Source organism: Lissotriton vulgaris, chromosome 12 (genome assembly GCF_964263255.1).
Source record: "Lissotriton vulgaris chromosome 12, aLisVul1.2, whole genome shotgun sequence".
Classification (NCBI taxonomy): Eukaryota; Metazoa; Chordata; class Amphibia; order Caudata; family Salamandridae; genus Lissotriton; species Lissotriton vulgaris.
Window position 1 is genome coordinate 41,895,071 of NC_141700.1, and position 24,056 is coordinate 41,919,126.

Consider the following 24,056-nt stretch of genomic DNA (forward strand, 5'->3'; position numbering starts at 1 on the left):
AACCAATGCTTCGGCACTTGCCTTATTGCTTGATCGCCATTACTACTGGTATCCACCCACCCGGTGCCCAGAAAATACTGCCCTTCACCAAACGTCATACAGGTTACTAATCCCAGATGAATCCAGAGGCACTTCACTTATCCTGAATGAACCTAGAGACAGTTATCCCGGGTGGATCCGGATACAGGATGGTTATTCCAAATACATTTGTTTACAATTGACTTATTGCAAAGTAATCTGAAACAACTAACATGTCCTGAATGAATCTAGACACAGTTAACCTATCCTGGTTGAATCCAGATACAGTTTAATTATTCAAGAGAAATCTGTTTACAGTTCACTTTATACCGAATAACTTCATACACAGTTCATTTATTTCACATGATTGTTTTTAACAGTTCACTGACCCCAGGGGATCTGGTTACACTGCGCATATCCCAAATGAACACAGATACAGTTAATCCATACTGATTGAAATCAGATACAGTTCACTCACTCCAGATACATTTGTTTACAGTTCACGTATCCCAGAAGAATCTGGATACAATTCACATATCCTGGATGAATCTAGATACAGTTTACCCATCCCATTTGAATCCAGATACAGTTCACTAATTTCAGATTCATATGTTTACAGTTCACTTATCCCAGAGGAATCTGGATAGAATTCAAATATCTCAAGTTAATCTAGATCTAGTTAACCCATCCTGGTTGAATCCAGATTGAGCACGCTTGCTGCAGATGAACCTGTTTACAGTTCACTTATCCCAGAGGAATCTGGATACAAATGATATATCTCAAGTTAATCTAGATCCAGTTAACCCATCCTGGTTGAATCCAGATTGAGTACACTTGCTCCAGATGAACGTGCTTACAGTTCACTTATCCCAGAGGAATCTGGATACAATTGATATATCTCAAGTTAATCTAGATCCAGTTAACCCATGCTGGTTGAATCCAGATTGAGTACGCTTGCTCCAGATGAACGTGCTTACAGTTCACTTATCCCAGAGGAATCTGGATACAATTGATATATCTCAAGTTAATCTAGATCCAGTTAACCCATGCTGGTTGAATTCAGATTGAGTACGCTTGCTCCAGATGAACGTGCTTACAGTTCACTTATCCCAGAGGCATCTGGATACAATTGATATATCTCAAGTTAATGTAGATCCAGTTAACCCATGCTGGTTGAATCCAGATTGAGTACGCTTGCTCCAGATGAATCTGTTTACAGTTCACTTTACCCGGCGAAATCCAGGCACCGTTCACTTATTCTGGATGAAACGGTTTACAGATCACTAACACTTGAGGAGTCTAGAAACGATTCACTTATTCCAGATTAATCTCTTAACAGTTCACTAATCCTAGCGAATCCTTCTACAGTTCACTTATCCGCGATGAATTCAGGCACAGTTCACCTATTCTGGATGAGTCTGCATGCGACTTACTTATTCCACTTATAAATTCTGTACTTACAAAGCCAAATAAGAAGCTGTTTTGCTTTAGTTTCTTATGTTGTGTCCCAGAGAAACCACCTTAAATTCCCACATACGTTCATGCGCATCACTTACAGGGAATACAGCACCGTTCCCCAATTAAATAAATAATAAAATACTTTCATGGTTCATTGCTGTTCAAGAATCCCTACTCTGGATGAGATGGGTTGAAAGAGACCTATTACAGTTTTTATTGTGTATGTGTATTTATTGTGTAACAGCAGCATTTTTTTAAAATGAGTGTTCCCGCCCCCGTTCTAAAATTATAGGAACGTTGCCCACCGGATACATACTTTGATCTCACGTTACCTTGTACTTGTATATTTTACTGTTCTTTGACACCCCACAGATATTGGTATCAAGAGCCCAAGTTCTAGTGTCCAACTGCATTGCGATCTTTGTAGTTATTTCTGCGGTAAATATTTCCCAAACTTTTTTGCTTCGACTCACCATCTTAATAGATTTTGAGCTATTTGGGCCGCCTGACAAGGGTCCACCAGTGATGATCAGTGCTGAGAGATACTATCTCCCTTGATCTGCAGCCCTTGGTAACAAAAAAACTGAAACTCAAAATCCTGTATTTTGGCTGTAATTGCATATTCTCTTTTTGCCTCTTTTGCATGTTTTTTTCACTCCATTGTGGCCCTCTACTTTTACATTTAATAGTATTTTTTTTACTTCAGATATGCAGTTTTCAAAAGCCAAATTCTCACGTCCCGGTGCCTCCGCCGGGGAGCAAGCAATCATGGGTGTAAAAGTACTCTGTGTAAGATTTTGGATTTCTGGGTGCGTGTGGTGGAAGGATCCCTGGATACATTCCCTGCCTTTGAGGTATTTTCTGGCAGCATTGAATTGCTATGTACCTGAGTGTGAGAGTAGTTGAATTTGGAGTATAGACTGTTTGCTACATCTAGTTGGGACACACTCTCTGTTTGTACTGTTGTAAAAGGTTTGTCATGGGCAGTGTCATCTTTTCATTTCTCATGGTACTCTTGTGTATTTTTTAACTTATCTAGTATATTCCAAAATTGGAAAGAAGTGTTAGGATATCCTTTTCATTCATGTGCTCCATGGTCAGGACATGTGAAGAGCGGTTTTCGACTATATGTTCCATGTCTCCCGGCTCTGCAAGTGTGACAATAATGTACGGTACAGTGGTCCGATGCCAGGATGCCAGTCTTAGTCTGGTAACGGTGGCATCATTGATGCCTGCTTTAGAACCGTCTTTTGAGCCAATTGCCGGAAAGGAGATTACTTTATTTTTGTTTGCGACTCTAAAGGGTCTTGGACGTTGACCATGCATATTTAAGACATCACCTCTACTCTAAACTCCCAGCCAATGCAGGCTTTGAGGACAGCACTGAAGCTATGTTGGGCTATGATACTTCCTGTATTAGATTAGTGTAGGCCCCTTAAGTTGGCATGATGACTGGGAACATGTCTCTTGATTGTAGTGACCATTAAGTACATTACCCCTTAAGTGTGACGACTATCCTCACGGTTGGACATATAGCGACACAATTACATTTATAAGTGAAAAAGCTATGGTTTGGAAATAACAATTCTATCAACATGGTAGCTTGAGAAATCTACACACAGTTTCACAAGACAAGAGCCAGATGATGTGAACTTTAGTGCCTCAATAATTCATACCCAGGATTCAATTGTCTCTTTAAAGGACAGCTAAATGTCCAATACCTGTCTCACATCTGACCTGGACCTCCAGGAGCTCTAGCACCTAGACACCCTCGGGTAGTAGAGCGCGTTATATATCTCATTGACATTTAATTTAATCTACAATAACTTTTGACTTACACAATTCGCATAGTTGCTCAAATGGATTCTAAGTCACACCTTTCTTCCCTGGTGAAGGTAAATGAGCCAGCAAGGTTCAGTTGCATTGCCACTGGCTCGACCCATGTACATGGTATTGACAATCTCTACTTTAAATTCTCCAAAAAGAATAAATCATTTTGCGATAATAGCTCCAGTCATGGAGTCCGCACTGGAATGGCCTGTTCCTACTGAGCACCAGTCTCTCAAGCTTTCTTTCGTGAGGAGCTTAGAGATAACAGACGTTGATTGAAAGACACACGGCTCTCCATTCTTTTGTACAATCCTAGGGTCTTCTAAATTTGAATGACACTGACTCCTCTGACCAGGGCCTATCACACAGCAGGTTCAATTTGCCCAAATTGTGAAAGTTTTTTTTGCTCATTCAGTTTTTCTTCTGGTTTGTACGTGTCCGACCCTGCGATGAAGAGACCTTTGATGTTGAGAAGGTGCAGAATCGTTGGCTCGTCAATATTCTCTTCGACTTTAGCGCTGCAAAGATCCAGGAGCTCCTCGTCATTTTCCTGAAACTGTTCCCCAGATGCCAGCACCACTTGCCTCTGGTAAGAGAAAGGGAGGTTATCAGCATCAAGGTCCGTTTCACAAATTGAGATCGTCCGGGACCTCCGGACAACTTGCTGCTTTTTGTATGCAGAAAGCAGGTCCTCTGGCTCGGTGAGATCTTCGGACTCCGGGCTGGAGCGGGCAAGATTTTCCCATTTCCCCATTTCAGCCTCCTTGCTCGCTGCAGTGGAAGAACCTCCTGAATCAACCAGGTGCCCAACCCCAAAAGAAACCTCCGAGTCAATGTTGGGGACAACGAAGACCGGCTCCATCACAGCTCCTTCAGTGGAAGATCTTGTACGATACAGTAATGCTTTGTGAACACAAACCTGAAGGACACAAAAATATAAAAATTCATCAACTTGTTATAATAACTTGTTTTTCGCATTCTGCATACCAGGGCAGAATTAATTTAGCCATTGCATTTGAAGGACTGTGAAATCAAGTGATACTGGTACTTTAATCATTAGTTGTCTTTTTATCAAACCCAGAATGCCGAAAGGCTCAGTTGTCTCTTGACGGAGGATGCATAAAATCATCTAGGCTAGATTAAAAAAGAAACATCTTGTTTCCCCATAGTTTGGACCACCAGTTAGAGCTGGCCTGCCATTAGGTTAGGACTTCCTTCTACTGGATTCCGTATGTCCGCACTCAGTCTTACTGATGATGCTGCCACTATGGCTCCTCTGAAGGCATTGAAGATTTGATTCGGGGAGCCGCTCAGCAACCACACTGTGGGAGTTCTCTTCCAGGGTGTGGGCGGAATTAGATTTTTTTTAGGTCAGGACCAACAGGGTATCTATCAGGGGTCTCCGCTGCATTTATGGAGGAATACCCTGTCCACCAACATCTAGTTTGGGCCCATAACATCTCAAGTCTAAAGCAGGATAAAGGGATACAAAAACTGCAAATAAATGAAACAGTCACAACTGAAAAGTGGTGCAAACGTTTACCTGTCGCATCTCGTCTTGGGAAAATGTTAGCGCTACGCTGTCCATGGGAGTCGGTACCTCAGGGCATACTATTTTCTTAAATCTGAAAAAATAAATTTAGCAAGATAATTTTTAGACAAACAACAAGACAAAATAACATACACAGGGAGAGGTATGAGGGTAGGAGTCTACGCCTTACAGTTCCCTTATCTGTCAACCTGAACTTTCAGTAGAACCTTTAGTGCGTGCTCTTTCATCGGGTGGAATACAGACCAGCCCAAAGACCGTACAGTTTCTGCAATTGTCGACTTGAACTTTTATTGAACTACTTGAACTATTATTCTTATCCATAATAATAATAATAATTATATAGCCCATATAATTATAAAAAAGTTTACAATAATAAGAATGCCTTCCGTATGTAGCCGTAATGGGGTAATCACATGAGACAGCCCAACCGTCACAATGACAGCTCAGTGGCCTGGTAGGAATTTTTTGCTTTTCACAACAACCCCCAAAGTGGGGTTTGTTTTGAAAAACTGAAAAGAAATGGCACTGTCATGTAGGTGGTTTTATATTTGCTTTTTTGGGTACGCTTAGGTGCATTTCTGCTTTCACCTATTGGGGACTAGACCCAGGTAGAAAAAAACACCACTGGTAGGCCCATCCTGAATAGGGCGCCATACTGACACAGTCACGTGGGGACCCTCTGATGTAGTATGGGGTTTTTTTGCAGCGGCTGTGGCTCCACTCCTAGAAACCTTGTGGTCCCCCATGTCTAAATGAACTAATAGAACCATGAGTGTGATATCGTCCAGTTCACCAGTTAGCTCTCACATATGCCACTCGCTAAATATATTCTTAAGTATCAAAGCATTTGAATAATCTGTGTCACTATTTTTAATATCAGTAGTGCACTGCAGCTCTTTCTCCTATTCCTAGATTGCCTAGATTCCCTCTACGTGCACGGAAAGCATTATTTTTGGAGAATGTATTTTAAGGGGTTGTTTTTGCTTACATGCTGCAGAGTTGGTGCTTCTGAGAACAGCAACTACTGAGACATTACTTGTGCAAAATTAAAATTCCAACTGAGCTGTTGAATGTTGACCGCTAAGCAACCTCTTGAAGCTGCTCCTCGGCTTCGCACTGCTTCCAGATTGGTCTTCTGACAAAAAGAAGGTTGTGAAGAGGTTTCCTCCTACTCAATACCTACTTTTGTTTGGATTGTATTACCCAATTTATACGGATCACATACACATGAAGTGATAAAAGTTGGCAACATTTATTAAAAAATGTCCTAAAGCTGGAGGAAAAGAACTGGCACACGGCTACTTGAATCACGGTAAAGTTTGAAAAGGCTGCTATGTAAATTGCTTCTGAATTCTACATGCAGAATCCAATTTCTCAGAGGTTTTGTAGGATAGTTTTCCTTTCTTCTGAGACCCGATTCACACAGCTATTAAAATTCTAGGTTATGGGGTGGAAATAGTTCAATGTTCTGAGACATCTGTTAAAGATCACAGATTCAGTATGAGATTTGCTAGGATTCCATTAAGCTTTATCTGCAAAGCACCTCCAACATTAGTCTGTAAGACACTGGTAATGAATGGTGAGAGATTCATTGTCTAAGATTAATACAATGATTCCTATTGGTTAAGGTAACAGTAACACAGTATTTGATTGGCCTGTGTGAGCCAGGCACGTCGTCACTGATATATCATCCTACCTTTTCACAGCAACGAAAGAGAGTCCACCAGTGCTGAATACGCCGAGTAGAATACCAACACAAATCACCGGCAACTTCCAAAGAACTGCGGTTTCGCCTGGTAATGAAAAAGAAGCGGATTCGTAAAGTCATAGTTTGAGCAGGACACTATCTGCGCCTGGAGAATTTCTTGCTGCAATTTATTTTTGTATAAACTTTCACATTGATATTTATATTGTTTCATGAAATCAATTTTAAGCAATAATCCTGGTTTTGTTGAGTTTGCTAATGATTTGACATCACAATTGAGACTCTCTAGTTGAATGAAATGGCCTATTTAGAAATGTCTGCAATATTGATGCAACAATGAAATAACCTTAATTAGCAGATCAGTCTGTTACTTTCATTACTCTTTGATAACTGAAATATTGCTAGTTTAATGCCCTCTTTTCCTTCAGCTTGTTCAGAGGTTCGCAAAATGTGAATATAGCATTTTAATATTGTGCTTAACTTTCTATATACTCCAAATGTACCAAACAGAGGTTTGCTCTGAAATGTATGACAACAAGGAATAGGCTGAGAGGAAGCTCATGGAAGGGACAGCATTTGTGACAATTGAAAATTCCTTATAAGAGTCAAGTATGTTTATTGCATTAGATAAAGATGCAAATAGAAACCCAACCAGTGAATTCACAATTCTGTACAGGTTTAGCAGAACCATACACAGCCTCTATTTCAAGTCTCCCATTGTGGAGTTAGTGTATTCCAAATTTCTGCAGGCATAAGTATTAAAACCTCCTGCATATTCATAACCCAATTAGTAGGAATATGCTGCCAACAACAGTTTATGCCATGTAGGCCCCCGGGTTTTAGTGCAAAACCGATAAGAATCTGAAAAGATTGGTGTATGAGCCTAACTGGGACTGGCCTAATACTAAACTGAAAAAATTGTACCATGCAGACAAAAAAATAACAAAATAAAGCTTTGCCTAAACATGTGTTTTTGAAGACTATGAAACAGAAGAGTTTTATGGCAATTAAATAAACAGGTTTTTCGAAGGCCTCACAAAAAATACGTGTTTTGACCACTTTGGAAAGATAGTTGACCTGATGAAGTTCCCTTGAAAATTCTTTATCTTTGGAATAAAGCCGAAACATGTAAAAAAAAAAAAAAGATGGCAGCTGCCAAGGATAATTATGAAGAAAGTGCGTTTACCAATTACTATATCCCCAACGCTGGTGCTTTCATTAATGGTCCTCCCAGAAGAAAGGAAATATTTTTCAACTTTCTTCAATGACGTTTTGCATTTCAGGAAGATAAGTGACTCTCTCTGCCCCAAACCTATTGGTATTTCAGCTGCATCTGCTTGCCATGAAATATTAGTACTCATATAGATGGTTTATTCTATATGTGGTCTAAGGTAACATTCACAAGCAACCAAGAGTTATTTCAATCTTAATTTTGGATCTCCCAATATGCAGCAATGTTCCATATTACCTGTTTTTAGGGTCCTAAAAGCTATTCGAGCGATCCCTGTTTCTTCGCCGAACTCTGTTTCACCCTTGATCTCAACAGTATATTCGATCCCAGCTGAGAGATTGGCGAAGTTGTGGACTGTCCTTGATATAATGGCTACTTCATCTGTGAAATCACAAAGAAAACAAATTCCTTAAAACCCAGTTTTCGTTGAATTTGGATCATGGGTTTTAGAACTAAAAAAGAGTTGTCAAAGCAACAAAGCATACAGGTGGGGTAAAGCTGCGGTCACCGGCCAAGCCAGAGCTAGAACAAGATGCTACCATGGCATCAGACAAAGGAAAATAACTTGGTTGCCTTATTACCAAAATCATGTTGGTATTTTACCCCCACCAGGAATGGAAATGGTGTAATTTAGCTTGAACTAAGCAGACAGAAGCAAATTCTAGAGATAAAGGGGAAATAGTGAGGCGTGACGTGCAAGTGACAGATACAGACATAATACTAGAATGCCATTATTACTGAATGCAGAAAATGTATTTATGCCACTAGAGTTGAATGTTTGCATTTTTCTATGAATTAATACTTTAAAATCGCTGTTCATAAGAATGTCATTGTTATGTTTTCAAGTGCATGAAGTAATTTTAATATGAGACTGCCAAAAAGACATGTTAGATGATAATAATACAAGGTCTGACAATGCTCGAGTGTCTCACATTTTTATGACTGTCATAGAATTGTCTGCAACTTGGGAACTATATTTGACACCTATGCAAATCTGACTGCTTTTCTTGTACATGATTAATGTTGGTTTAAGAAGTATGGGGTAGAGTTATTCATGTATGTAACCGAGCAACTACAAACTGACTACCTTTTGATGAGTCTTTCGACTGAGATGGGTAGATGGTGATGTTGTATTTCTGCAAAACACCATGGCATTCACCGGTGAGGAAAGAGTCCCATGTCACGACGGCAGAGTGTTCTCTTATGTCCGTCACAGAGACGTTCCTTGGAACGTCTTTGTTGGAAGCTGGTGGTAAAGCAAGGTGAAAGATCGTCAATTATGGAATATATACCTTTTACATGAATTATAAGCAATTCAGCACACCAAATTCCAAATGCTAAGCATACATTTTTTCTTAATTGGGCTGAAAGACTTTCTGGGGCCTTTTCTGCCCACACTGTGCATATTTCTATTTGCCTCTGGAAGATTTAGATATGTTACTTCACAGTGGGGATTTCTACCATCACAGATGCAAAGTGAAATAGAAACATTTGTAAGGTAAATCATATAAAAGAGAAAACCTGAGTTTGGGATGAGGCTCCCCTGGTTCTCCTAATAGAGTAACAGTCACATTTGTCAAGACTTTGATATGTCCTGTTTTGTCAAATATTAATTTATCTCATAACAGGGAATCTGATGGACAATCTGGAGTTATTTGAACAAAACATGAGACTGCTTTAGCTCTTCACAGATACATATATTTTTCTGATAGGCCTAGTCCCACATCTTCAGTACAGCACTTGGCAATACTCTGCTGAATCAGGGATATATCTCTTAAAATCGCTTAAGTCTAATATATCTCATTGTTAGTCTTACGCTTATAATAGTAAGTGGATCCAAGAGTTTTCCAGATTTTGTCTTCTTCGCGGATGTTCCAGGTTCGTGGTGCTACGCGATATCGGTAAACCGCAATCCGGTAACATGTCATTGGATCAACTGGAATACAAAAAGCCTAGTATAATCATCAAGCTTCTACCTGGTTTTCTATATTTCTTTCCTGATGTTCACCACTTTCCCAGCTTTGTTTTTTGGCCTCCTATTCAGCTTTCTGACTGTAACTTACAAGATAGTAATAATTACAGCTAAAGAAGATTTAGTCGGGCGGTGATTTTTCTGGACCATGTGACAAGCTCTATTGCCACTACAAATCACGCACAAATGTCGGCTCTTACAAGTACCTTATATGATTAAACAGCCAATAGATCTATAGAAACCTAAGATATGTCTTTTATTGAGTGAGACTTTGATTGACATACTCATTTTTAATGCAAGTCCAGCAAATATACAGAAGTACGTCTATACATAATAGCAACATGGCCGACAGCACCAAAAGGACCATAGTATGGGCCATTTTAATATTATGATATCAATAGCATTTCTTTACCTTCTTCCACTGGTCTCCATCTTCTAAACCATGTCAGAGAGGTCCATTAAGGTGTATCTAGAGTATTCCCCAGTTCCGCCTATGCTTAACTATCACCTGTATGATTTCCCTGTGAGGCACAAATCGCCCACAATTGTTATGACTAGGAAAACTAATTCCTCATATATTCTAGGATAAAACCATAACTTGTGTTTTATGGGCAGCTTTGTCACAGTTCTAGGAGGCAGTATCATAGTCAAGGTCTTACCTCGTCCTTTGTAGGTGAAGTTTTTGATCGCAAACGCTTCAATTCTGCACAAATTCTGGATATTTTCCTCAGACACCGGATGCCATTCGACACAGTAGGAAGAGCTTCTTTTTGTCGGTGCCCACCACACCTGGACATTGTCTGTGCCAGAAAGACTGATGTCCCGAAAATCCAGTCCTATAAATTGAGGAGAAAGAGAAGAAAATACCACAGTCCGAAATAATGACACAGAACATATTGATCAACCTCAAAGAGCATAGATATGACTGGCAAATAAATCCTGCTAGGTGAAGTATATTTATTGTGGAATCTGACCACCAAGTCATATGATGGTGATACAAACCATCTACAGAGTCATCAGACCGATATCCATTGCCATTGCTAGAGCGGACGGAGCAATCATGCCCCATTACCAGCCCTGAATTGCCTTCTGTTCTGCCACCTTTCTCCAAGCCTCCCCTGGAAGATGGATGGCCAGGGCTCTTGTTATCAAGGGTAGTTGCAACCTTAGCAAATGCACGCATGGAACAAGTAGAAACAGTGGAGTAGACGCAGCTTTACCACACTGGCTCTTCTTTCCTCTTTCACAAGCACTGGCAGGTGGTAGGAGACAGCGGCAGGGTTGTAAGTGGGATGCAACGGCTACTGAACACATTCGGAAAGTTTAGGAATTGGCATGGCAAGGAAAGTTTTTAAGCTAGGGTTATGTAGGCCTAAGGATTAGAGTGGTCGATCTTGAAGCGGGGAGAACCAGGCTCGAGTCTCGGCACGGCAGGGACGCTCAACATCCTGTGATTCTGGGCAAATCACTTAATCTCTCTGTGCCTAACAAAATGAATGTGTCCGCCTGGAATGCAACTGGAGCTCATTTAAAGCGCTCTGATACCTTTGGGTCGAGTTTGCGCTTATATGAATCCCCCCAAAACAAAATGTCAATGCAAGCATGTGTATGGCGCTTTACAGACTGGGGCAATATGCGCAGTGCTGTGGGTGAGCTATACTGGGTGACAATGTGGACACATGCATGCACACTCTGGTTCCAAACTGGAGTAACTACTAACAGTGATGTGGATATTGTGCTGAATACTGGGGACTCTGTGGACATTGGCACATCACCTGTTTTATAAATACTGGGGTGAAATAGAAACTGGTAGACAATGGCTGATAACAACTGGAGAAATGCGGGGACTGGCATTAGGTCATGATCTATATGAATATTCATAACTGTTCTTTGAGGCTTCACCTGTAAGATCAGTGGTTTGAAGAAAACAGAGGGCAATAAAGTTAGAAAAGATGTTAATATCTCCATAACCTGTTAGACTACCTTTCATCAGCTATCACTGAGACCCTACTTTGACACAGCAGCAGCTTAATTAAATTACATTATTCCTGCTAAATTATGCTGCGCTGGTATTAGGAGGGAAGTGGGGTAGGTAAACTGTAGTAGGAATCTAGCTAGAGCAAGAGGATACATGTATATTGAGTTAGAAAGGCAGAAAGTCAAAGCTTAAAGAAAGAGCGTAATATCCAGGGTCCGGCGCATGTGAGATAGAATAGGGACTTTAGGAAAATGTAAGTAGAGAACTTAAATGGAGGGATCCGGAAAGAGACCAGAGGCGGTACAAGTTCAAGATGCGTAGATGAAAAGAGGAGTGCGTATAAATAGACAGCTGTATCTAGATGGCGTTGTTTAACCCCTTCACTGCGGGGTGTTTTTGCCGCGCTGTGCGGCTCGTCATGAGTGCAGCTCAACCGTGCCTCATGACGAGCTGAGCTCGTCACAAGCACTCAACGGGTTAAACATTGTACATATATAACCAGTGTTTTGTCAGTTATCACCCTTCTTAAACTAGTAGTTGGGCCATGCTCCGTGGGAGGGAGCAAGATACCAAAAGGAGGGACAAAGAACACATATTAACCAGATGGAAGCAAGCTTTTTAGAAGGTCAAGTGAAGTAATGAATAGAAAGCGATGGGCGGGCTGTAAGCCCACAGAGTAGATACAGCATTTCTCAAAGAAACAGCGCATGCATCGCCTAGGTGAGACGTTAAAATGGGTGTTTACAGACATTTGAGATTTTCAAGATCTTCTTTCACCTTTAACGTGAATGTGAACAATTTCAAAGTACATATCAGGCCCGGTCCGATAAATGCCCACCTGTGACAAAGGCCTAGTCTCACTCTTTAAACCCAATTAGAATGGATACACAATCCTGACAAACATGCTATCCTACTACACAGAAATATTTTACGGTACTTGGGTGTTGCTTTCAGGACTGCTGTATCACCATATGGTCAAGGCAAAGCTGAGCTGCAGTGTTTCCACCAAAATGAGAACGTAGGTGACCAAGTGATAAAAAAAATGGAAGCCTTTCATACTATGCTCGGGTAATTGTATATGACAAAACCTTTTACTAGAACAACCAATGGAGTATAAATATTGTATTACTGATCATTACAAATATAGGACAGACAATCAACTTTGAGGTTACACAAGTTCCCATTTCAGGTTCCATTGTCAGCTCAGAAGAATAGAAGTATGGACACACCTGCTCCTTGGTGGGATTCGATGACGTAAAAGGTTGTCGGGCTCGAGCCTGCGCTGTTTGTTGCAAAAATGGATACATTATACGATGTCTCTGATATGTTCACACTAAGGCTTGTTCCACTGAATGGCGGTACGCTTTCTTCACACGGACAGGCAACCATTTTCATATTGATAGTGTACTTGACATCACCTTCTTCCCTTTTAGCCTCCTACAAGAGAAACAATTAGTTTTTAAAAGTTGAATTACCTTATTGTGTATAATTATTGATCCTGATATTGAAACTAGACATGACAAACATCATTAGCACTTGAAATAGATGTATTGCTATAGATTTCTTTTATGAAATACGTTTTTAAGAATTAATAGGTGCATTCACTTTTATTTTCACGAATATTATCAAATGAACTAAATCTGCGAAATCTCCCAAAAACAGTACGGTGAACGATGCCCACTGGTGGGCGGACAGGTTATGGCTTTGAAACTGAAAGTTAGTAAATTTTTATTATTGTGGCAAACTCTGTACTTGGCAGGAACATTGCCTAGTTTCATGTAGACAACTCTTTTAACCCATCAAACTCTAAAAGGAAGAAACATGCAGATTGCGTAGGAGCAAGTCTTTTAATGTGTTTAAATTGGCAAAACTGTTGGCTTCTATCTTAACTTTGGTGTCAATTCTAGACAGATTGCTGTAGACTGTGTATGGGAAGATGCTGGGTAAGTAATGCATTTATTTTCTTTTTAATGATCACAGTTCATCTGCAGCCCATAGAAATTGCACAACTTTAATTCTAATTGTATTTGAATAGTGCTTACTACCCCTGACGAGGAGTCGAAGCACATTTTGGAAAGTAGCGCGATACTCCAGAACCCAAAGGATTAGCGGTGGTATAGGATAGGGAAACGTAAGTTGTTATTTTGAAGGTTAGATATTTGAGTCTGTTAGTTTGATTGAACAGGTGTAGGAAGGAGGAGTATAGATTGTGTTGTTTGGGAGACCATATCAGCTAGATGGGGTTTGGGGTAAGTCAAGGAGGGATAAAGAAGAAAAGAGTCTGAAATGGTTACATGGGAGATCATAAGGTAAAATGAGGTTTGGGGTGAGTCACAGAGGACCATACTTATCAACCACAAAAAAAAAACACAACGAACTGCCCTGCCAGCCCACTTTAGGTTACGTTAGGTTATTTCTTCCCGCTTTTACCAATGGCAACTGCTGCTCCACACCAACATATAGACCTGAGTGTAAAATTCTGCCCCACTCTTGGAGTTTCCGGAGTTTTGCCCACTCCTCATAGAGCACAGGGTTCTGAAAACCTCTGGTTATTGGCGCAGAGCGGAGTTTTTCTTCTCTTGCAGCTCTCCAGTACTAAGGTAGCGAGCGTGTGTGAGGAAAATCGGATGCTAGACCACATTCAAGTGAGATTTCTCAACGCCGGCAGTCACAGCAGGTTGCTACCTCTCACTAGTCCTGTGCTGTGTGTGGTGCCAATTGCGCTGGTTTTACAGCGCAGGACAAACTAACAGCACAAGCAGCGCAACTAACATTACTCCGCCACTTGCGGAACTCCACGGAATACAGCGGAGTTTGTCCGGCACTTCACAGAGTTCCACGTAGCAGAACTCTACATACTACGCCCAGGTCCAACAAATAACAGATTAAAAAGTCGTTCTCTAAAATTTCACTTTAACCATAATATGATGCTAGAGATTGGTGTAAATTCTTATTTTGTTCCCATATGCTTGGTATATTTGCTTCCCACTCACTATCAGGGTTAGCAATTTTAGTCCTAGCCTATGGCCATCACTTGCTCGATTACTGTAGAACAAGGAAATAGACATCTTATGCTATCTTATTGCGCATTAAAGCAACAAATGAAGGTGCATGGAATGGAGGAACAGGATGAGATCAAAAAAGAAGAGAGAATGTAGAAGTTTGGTGAATGTGGTTGTAGAAGGTAGTGGTTGTAGCAAAACAATAATATTGACCATTGAGCATTTGCATACTCCAAGGACTTTTATTTGGACATTATCAGAGCCAACGCCCCCATCCAGACTTCATCTCAGCCACCATCATCCGAGGCCACCCCCACACTATTTCCTGGGTGACCTATATTTAGTTATTTTATTTTGTTAATTTACTATAGCCCGAACATGACTGGTGCGGGTATCAGAGCGCTTTACAGGTATACAGATAACAGAGCAATAACAACAATAACACATTCAGTAAAATACAGGAGAAAGTAGTGATCAGACCAGAAGGGTAAGCTTGCATTGCGCAGAGAGCAGAAGAGATGAACCAATAAGAGCAGAATTAACAAGGTCACGAGAACTGCAGGATCATGTAATGTCGAGAAAAGTGGGAGTTGTGTCAGAAATTAGAAGTCGAGGAAAACAAAATCTATTAACCAAATCTCCACTTCTTCTCAAGAACAACCACACAGTATCTTCAACACTCAGTACCTACCTTCCAATAGAGGTCCAGTTTCCGGTGCCCGCTCCGACTCAGATTTCCGACAGTGTAATTCAGCTCTGGGCCATCAACAATTTCTAGAACAAAATCCATTTCAGTTAAAAAGTATTGGTACACATCAGTTCTTTGGTTACAATGTTGTGGCACTTAGAAACATTAACATCACGGTTCAAGTTCAAGTTCAAGTTCGGGTATTTGTATAGCGCACTGCTCACCCAGAGGGTCTCAAGGCGCTGGGGGAAGGGGTCCATTATTTGTCGAACAGCCAGGTTTTAAGTTCTTTTCTGAAGGAGATGTGGTTTTGAGTAAGGCGCAGGTGGGTGGGGAGTGAGTTCCAGGTCTTGGCAGCCAGGAAGGAGAAGGATCTGCCACCCATGGTGGATTTTCGGATGCGCGGGACTGTGGCTAGGGCTTGATTGGACGATCTCAGTTGGCGGGTGGGTTTGTAGAAGGACAGTCGAGTGTTGAGGCATTCGGGTCCTAGGTTGTAGAGGGCTTTGTGTGCGTGGGTGAGAAGGCGGAAAGTGATTCTTTTGTTGACGGGGAGCCAGTGGAGGTCTTTTAGATGTCTGGTGATGTGATCTTGGCGAGGGATGTCTAATATGAGTCTCGCTGACGCGTTTTGGATGCGCTGGAGTTTATTCTGTAATTTTGCTGCGATTCCGGCGTATAGTGTGTTACCATAATCCAGTCGACTCGTGACCAGTGCGTGGGTGACAGTCTTTCTTGTTTCGAGGGGGATCCATCGGAAGATCTTTTTTAGAATGCAGAGTATGTTGAAGCAGGAGGACGAGACTGCGTTGACTTGCCTGGACATCGAGAGAGAGGAGTCTAGGATGAAGCCAAGGTTGCGTGCATGGTCAGTGGGTGTGGGTGCTGAGCCCAGAGTGGAAGGCCACCAGGAGTCGTCCCAAGCTGAGGGGGAAGATCCTAGGATGAGCACCTCCGTTTTGTCTGAGTTGAGTTTTAGGCGGCTATGTTTCATCCATTCAGCTACTTCTTTCATGCCTTCGTGAAGATTAGGTTTGGCGGTGTTGGGGTCTTTGGTGAGGGAAAGGATTAACTGGGTGTCGTCGGCGTAAGAGATGATGTTGAGGTTGTGTTGGCGCGCGATGGATGCGAGTGGGCTCATGTAAACGTTGAAAAGGGTGGGACTGAGTGAAGATCCTTGTGGTACGCCGCAGATGACTTCAGTGGCCTCAGAGGTGAATGGGGGGAGTCGGACTCTTTGAGTTCTCCCAGCGAGGAATGAGATGATCCAGTCAAAGCTTTTCCTTGTATACCAATGTTTCTGAGGCGATGTATAAGGGTACTGTGGCAGACTGTCTCGAAAGCGGCGGATAGGTCGAGTAGGATGTTGATGTGACTTGTGGTAGTTTAAGTTGTTGGTTAAATATATATATTGATCTACGAATTACACTTGCGATGGTGTAATGGCAGAGTGACAAAAGGGAGCAAAGTACAGAAGATTCTGTAGAATTAATGTAACAGGAGAAGACGAAGGCAAATGTTTACTCTCATCATAAACGTCACCATTTCTATGTTTTTGGTTATACTAATCTATGGACTGTATTGCTGTTCTTGATTATAGCTGATTGCAGAAGTGTTAATTGGACAATGTACACAGCAAAAGTATACAACTGTATTACATATTACTGTAATGAATAATATAAAATGTCAATAAAAAGATCAAACAAAAAAATCATGGTTGAGTGAATAAAATGATGAATTCACTTAGCCATTCACTAGGGTCCTAATTTGGATTCTGTCTGCCAAAGACAGACCAATGAAAGAGCAGTAAACATTGAATAAAGTCATTGAGTCTCATTTTCATTCTAAACAAATCCGATTGTTCGGAATTTGTCACAATAGCAATATCCTCTCTGGTTCAAATCCATGCATCCATTGGATGAGTACACAGCCAGTGGACTGAAGTCGCTAATTGGGTTCAAGCCAGAGTCCAGTTCCATTAGCTGGTCACACGCCCGCCTCTGTGCAAACCTTGAATTGTCTTTTTATGGAATCTGTTCAGATAACTTTGTCATTTAGGAACTATACAATATTTGCCTAGTCACTGAATATAATATATTTACTGAAAGTGATTTTAATGGTTAATTTGAAATACCTTTGAAAAGTCACATACATCACAATATGTGCAAACCTGTAATTGAAACTGGAAACATTGGCAGTAGGTGGAATAATAAGTGAGACATTTTAGGCAAAACTGTTCTAACTGTGATAAGAGATAAGACTGTCACCATGTTTTCACTAACAAAATAATTAATTTTCACCAGTTTTTCAAATAGAAACTTTTCCCTGTTCCCAGGAATTTTCTATGTGAAGAAGAAACATTTCCCTCTGTTATCCTTTTAAAGTAAAATTAAATTTTGTATTCAAAATTATTTTACTTCATTTTTTATTAAAAATCAAAATTTTGATTGACCCTAAACAAGCAAGCAACTCAAGCTCAGTGGTGTTCAATTTTTATATTAGCTTTTGGACACATCTTATTTTAAAACACATTTTTAAACTTAGTTTTAATTGTATTTTACTTTTTTCATGAAAAAAAAACTCAAATACTTTTCTTGCACTTTAATTGCAATCAAAGTTGCACATGACTCACAGTACACTAGTATCGGGGTGGGCAGAATGTGTCGTTCCACCTGCAGTACTGGTTAAATTCTGAAAATTTCCACCTGGCAGAATTTATCTCCCATAAGGCTCTAGAAAATGTGAGCTGGCAAGCCAGGGCAAGATTTGTCGTCCCCACGCGTGATTTCCTAATGCTGCCGGTCGTGGGCGGTCACGTTCAGATGGCTGCTAAATTGCAGCATGAGCCTATTAACATATTCAGTTCCCAAGCAACTCGTGAATGGAATGTGCAGTGCCAACAAGAGTTTCTATCTATGCAAACATGTTTCTTTAAGAAGTGGAAGTGGGCCACTAGACACCAGGAATGGCTCTTGTTTTATTACCAAGCTTAGAAAAAGGTATCTTACCGGCAGGAACCTTGACAGAACTGCTCCACTCACTCCAAAGGTTTTTTACATCTGCACGTTTGTGGCACACCTGGATTTCGAAAGGGAAGTTTTTCTGAAATTGTATTCGGCAAAATTCTGGAAAGAATAAACCACGGAATGTTACATTGCACAACTCAAGAAGAACAGTTTGCTAAAGACAAACAACTCCAAGCACTGGTTGCGGAACCAGCTCAAACTTAGAGTAAGAGGTAGAGTTGGATGGCAATAAAAAGTCATCCAAATTCTATGGAAATCAAAGGGAGAAATCCCTGGCAAATAATCCCTCAAAATACTATCAATTTTCCCTCTATTGGGAAAACATTATCTGTGAATTCCCCTCCAGAGTTAGAACTTCCTCCAGAAATTGAAGGGTTTTAGATTACCTCTTAACTCTAAATCCTGGAATTAAACTATCTTCGTCTAGTATTCCGTGGTCCTTCCTGCACACGGTGCTCACCGAAGCCGTGATTGGTAAAATTGATAACGGCGCTCTTTACATCATAGTGGTCTGTATTTATTTTAGATCAGAGTTAATATACTTTGGTATTATTTGTTTAGACATTTAAAACGTACCTGATTCCTTCCATTCGTTTATGTCGTGGGACATGCAATCTATCTAAAATAGAGAAGTTATAGTTACAGATGGCACACATGTTGAATGCAACAAGAATAAAGACTGAATCGCTCAATCTATATTCCATATTCTTTTTTTCTTGCATTTGGCTGCACAACTCTTTCTGTCTGAAAATAATCACTGCTTGTGGAATTGTGCTAAGAAGGTGTGGAAATGTTAATAGCTATACATGCAGTTTTTTTTTGGTCAAGGACATTCAATTAGGGTTGAGGTAAGAGCAAGTGTCAATTCTAGTATAGTGTGAGTTTTACATCCACTGTTTGCTATTCAGGGCATAGCTTTCCCTTTTCGTCACTACCCTTTTCCTGCCGATTGCTAACACCAGCTAGTAACTACCCCATTCTCAAAGAAAGGTTGCTTGCTGGTTAGGGGGCCAATAATGAAGATGTTCATTGGCTGACAAGAGGATAGTACTGGCCAATCAGACAAACACATGTTTCCTCTAGAGAGGAGGAGTTGCTACCAGCTGATGAATTAATGATGGCCAAATGGGGTTCAGCAACTAGTCGGGCAGATCTAAGATTATTTTCTGATTGGCAGTGAAACCAGAGCTCCTTCTAAAAAGGCTGTCTAATTCCTGGTTGGTTTGAACGGCTGTAATGGAGCACGCTACCTTGGCCTCAAACTTAAGCCTTTATTTTGAGTTTTTAAGAAAGAACACTCCATCACGAATGTGGGACACATCCCATTCGCCATATAACAACTGCATTACAGCCTTTGGCACTTGTAAAGTCAGGGACAGGGTATCTGCCACATTTTGACGGAATAACCCGTCTGCCAAACTTTAAATAACGGTATTAGTTTCGGCGAGGAGCAAACATGTGCTAAAGAGCATTTGCTCTAGTCCATTATTTATGTATTCAGGCCATTGGTATATTGGGAAATAGCGCCATCAAGACAGGAGGGTGTAAAATGCAGGTGGAAGTCTAGGCTGAGTACACGCTGCGAGGTTCATGCGTTGCCTTAGCGCAACCTCGAGAAGTAGCCAATGAAAAGCAAGAAAGACTCAAATCAGACGTATCAAGATTGTAGGAAATCCGACTAGCATTTTTACACAAAAAGAAGAATGGAAATACATTAACCACACTGCAGAGCGAGGCTAGGAACTGTGTTACGGCGGTAGTCCAAATAATATGGTAACCCTTCTGCATATCCCATTCTAAATCTCAGGCATAAGCGTGTATCTTGAAAGGAAGCAAATGAAGAAAGAGATAAGAAAATCCAATCACAAAAGGTATAACATATATAGGCACTATTGAGAAAATGAAGGGAACAAAACGCAGAGATGGGGGAAGTAAATATGAGGATTTGGACTGAGGTACACAAGGAACAAAAAAGAAAAAGAGAGCTAGATGGAATTGGGAAATGGTGGGAAGAGATAGAAGGAGAGGGAGTGGATATAGATGAAAGAACCGAGGGGCTGTGGAGCAAGCGAAACAGAGCATTGAGAGAAACAGGCCAGGAAATAGAGCATAAAGTTAAAGATGAATAAGAGAGAAAGCAAAATAACATTAATAGAAACCTGTGTTTATATTGTATTAATTACTGACTGCTATACGTAACAGATGCGACTAATACCTCATTTTGCGATACTCAGATTACCCTCTGCAGAACAATGGAAGATTGAGTCTTGAAAGAAATATATGGGAGACCAGAAATAAAGAAAAGAATAGGAAAAAATAGGAAAGGAGAGAACAAAGGAAAGTAGATCTGAATGGTCTTTTTTACAAGTTTGTTCTCATTTTTACCTCTGTCCACCTAATATTGCCTTCTTCTCTGTATCGCGCTCTTTTTAAGAATACGTGTTTCTGGCGCGTCCATGTCATCGTCAAAGTACCGTTCAACTTGGAAAAGTTAGGCGTAGCCGGAGCTTCGTACTTGACTGAAATGACAAAAGTCAAAGCAGCATCACTGTGTCCTGCTACTTTACACCAGGAAAGGGCCCCCCGCAGCCTGGTGCGGGGACCAGGATCTAAAGGGACGCCATGTTGAATAGTGTTTCACATGCAAAAACCACCTGGTGTCCATCACGGTTCTAAGACGCTTTGCACTTATGCCTTCTATGCACCTGATTTATTAAAGTTTTTATTTGGTTAAGACAGTTTTAAATGGGAAGTTGGGTTTTGGGGTATTACATTGACCACAGTGATCCAGTCGTTGTATATATTCCAATGTATATTGTGTTACATAGTTTACACTTTCTCCCTTCTTGCTATCTTACAGCACATATCCAGTGGATATGATGCACGTGAGAAATTGGCCCTTTTTTAAGTAGAGAACATATGCTAACACATTCACATAAAGAAACAAAGTAATGTGTGCATAACACATCAACATAAGTAACACCTGATGTGTCTCAAAGGATATCTAGGAACAGGAAAGATGGCAGCTGCTAAATATAAAAAAGAGATTGAAGCTAAATTGAAAACAACAAAGTGACTGGATAGTTCTTGAAATTTGTATTGTTGTGACCATCCAATACCCCAAAAATGTGTTGGTCTAAATTTCCCTTTTATTTGTTTCACAAAAAGGGAAACCAACCTACGTTTGAATCAGTAACAACTCACTGCACTCAATAATATTTAACTGAATCTCTTTGCTCCTTAGGTCATTAGACACTCAATATCTTGACAGGAATTATTATAGAGTTGTGTATTAAGAAAGCCTCTCAAATCCATCTCGGAATTTGGGGCAAATAGTTTTCAAATCTTTTACTTTCAATCGACTCATCTCATGCACGTATATGGCTAGTAAAAATGAGATGCATATCCAACGTAAGTCACATTAGGAAAAGAACAAGTTTGAAAAAGCAGCAACCTGAGGAGCTTTCGAAAGATGCAAAATTTCAACTGCAGAAATATCTTTGATTCTTATACCGAGCCATTGGGTAGAGGACTCCCATTCCGCAAGATGGCCGATTAAAAAGTGCTGATTTCATATACTAAAGATATCTATATGCATATTCTTATTATTATTAGTAGTAGTATTAATAATAATACTAATAATTATAATAACCATAATAATGATTATTATAATCCTTATGGTTGTTGTTGTTCTTCTTATCATTATTATTATCGTATTATTGTTTTTATGTTTATTATTGTTATTTCTCTTATTATCAGTATTATAAATAATAATATTTTTAGTAGTAGTGGTGTTAGTATTATTATCTTCATCATCATCATCTTCATCATCATCATCATCATCAGCATCCTCATATGATCAGATCCCAGGAAGGCCAGGCTTGATTTTCATCGTTTGGACATTAAAGCCAGAAGGGTTCTGTAGACTTGGACTGCAAATTCCGTTCTGCTCGCGGAATTTGCGGAATTTGGGTAATTCCGTGTTCTGCTGAGAATGCGGAATTGCCAAAAATTCCACGATCCGCGCCTTCGCTGGATTTTTTGTTTGTTTGCGCTTTCAAAATGCGTGTTAAAAAGATATTTCTCCCCGAGCACGCAAACAGCGTTCGCGAACAGGAAAAAAGCATTGCGAACGGGCGGAACAAGCAATTCCGCGCGTTTGCAGTACTTTTGCGTGCTCGCAGACATTTTTTACCGTTTCACAGAGTTTTACGTAGCGTGACTACGCAAATTCCGCCCACCTAATACTGCTTGTAAATGCACCGATAGATGTTTTTGCTGATCATTCAAAACCTTCCAATAATAGCGCAGAGTGGCAGCTTGGTTTCTCGTGATGGAAGTGGCCGCTGGTAAAGTATTACTGCCACAGCTAGATTTATGTTACTGTGCGTAACTATATAATCTGCTCTAAACATATGTGCTTTATATAGGGACTCAATTTTATTTAATGTTAAACATTTTCGACAGTGGTAATTAGTGATGAAAAAGCATAACATAACATGTATTTGTAAAGCACACATTCGTCCAAGGGTATCTTGGCGCTGGATAACAGATGTTGATTGCTACCCTACTCAATGGTACTCATGTTATCGAACTCAGAGAGATGAAACATATGACTATGAGGTTGAAGACAGGCCTATATAGTGGTCGCATTAGTCCACTAACTAGCCCGGGGATAAAAAAGCAGAGCAAGAATAAGTGAGCATCAAGATTCTTGGGTCAAAAACTGAATTGTAAATATCCAAGGCAGACGTACCAGAATCATTGAGCCGCAGGGTAATGTTATCCGACGAATAGCAGCATCCGCTCATGCACGATTCAACCCGCACGGTAATGAATGCTTTTACGATTACGTAGTCTTTATCAATAGTACACTGCATAGAGCTTCCTGCTGAGAACATTATTTGGTTACTTGTATCATCGTTCTCACTGAAAAAAAGACCATGAAAAGGACAGTCTGAGTGCAGAGCGGGGAATTTTTCAAAAACTTTCAGACTTGTTTGGGCTTTGTAATTATTAGAACTGAGTTAGAGTGGCAGGTCCATCATACAAGTGATTTGAACAAAGTCATCCGGCACATTTACAGGTCATATTGTTGATTAATACAGATCCATAATCTCTACAAGTGTTGTCAGAATTTAAATCCTAAATCCCATCTCTTACATTCTTCCAAAGTTAAATTTCCCACTTTCTCTAAATCAGTTCTCTGCTGTGAATTTCAGGCAGCATGAGTTATTGGAAGAATATTCAAGTCCTGAACTTTCAGATGAATGCTTGATCTTAAAGGTTTTTTTAAGTTATTTGGTTGTCACCAGCCAGTTATTTTGGGTTCCACCAAAAGATGACACTAGCCCCGTTACAAGCTCGAACCACCTGCTCTAAGCTCAGAGTTACTGTGACTTCTCGTGTTTGTTGATACTGAGCGCAAAATACTCACTTCACAACAAGAGTTGAAACAAATTGAGCAAACCTTATTTAATAACCATTTGAGTGACTATGGTATTATGCCACTATTGCTATAACTACGTCACAATTGTTGTTATTTGGGAGCAAGCCAGAATGAGAAATGCTGTGGGGGTTTTAAGTCAAGAAGCTG

The 24,056-nt window shown here is 40.4% G+C and overlaps 1 protein-coding gene across 1 annotated transcript in view; it reads right to left on the minus strand.

Moving 5' to 3' along the window:
- Nucleotides 1-287: 287 nt before the first annotated feature.
- Nucleotides 288-24,056, minus strand: part of IL12RB1 (interleukin 12 receptor subunit beta 1) — a 57,109-nt gene continuing 33,340 nt past the window's right edge. Inside the window, exons 5-17 of the mRNA XM_086946982.1 lie at nucleotides 23,217-23,389; nucleotides 20,846-20,979; nucleotides 19,037-19,079; nucleotides 18,443-18,559; nucleotides 15,438-15,520; nucleotides 12,974-13,181; nucleotides 10,426-10,602; nucleotides 9,611-9,730; nucleotides 8,882-9,040; nucleotides 8,032-8,175; nucleotides 6,555-6,651; nucleotides 4,850-4,931; nucleotides 288-4,225 (exon numbers count right to left, since the gene is read on the minus strand). Of these exons, the coding sequence (XP_086803108.1) occupies nucleotides 3,668-4,225; nucleotides 4,850-4,931; nucleotides 6,555-6,651; nucleotides 8,032-8,175; nucleotides 8,882-9,040; nucleotides 9,611-9,730; nucleotides 10,426-10,602; nucleotides 12,974-13,181; nucleotides 15,438-15,520; nucleotides 18,443-18,559; nucleotides 19,037-19,079; nucleotides 20,846-20,979; nucleotides 23,217-23,389 (2,095 nt within the window). The 3' untranslated portion in view covers nucleotides 288-3,667. The remainder of the gene's footprint in view (nucleotides 4,226-4,849; nucleotides 4,932-6,554; nucleotides 6,652-8,031; nucleotides 8,176-8,881; nucleotides 9,041-9,610; nucleotides 9,731-10,425; nucleotides 10,603-12,973; nucleotides 13,182-15,437; nucleotides 15,521-18,442; nucleotides 18,560-19,036; nucleotides 19,080-20,845; nucleotides 20,980-23,216; nucleotides 23,390-24,056) is intronic.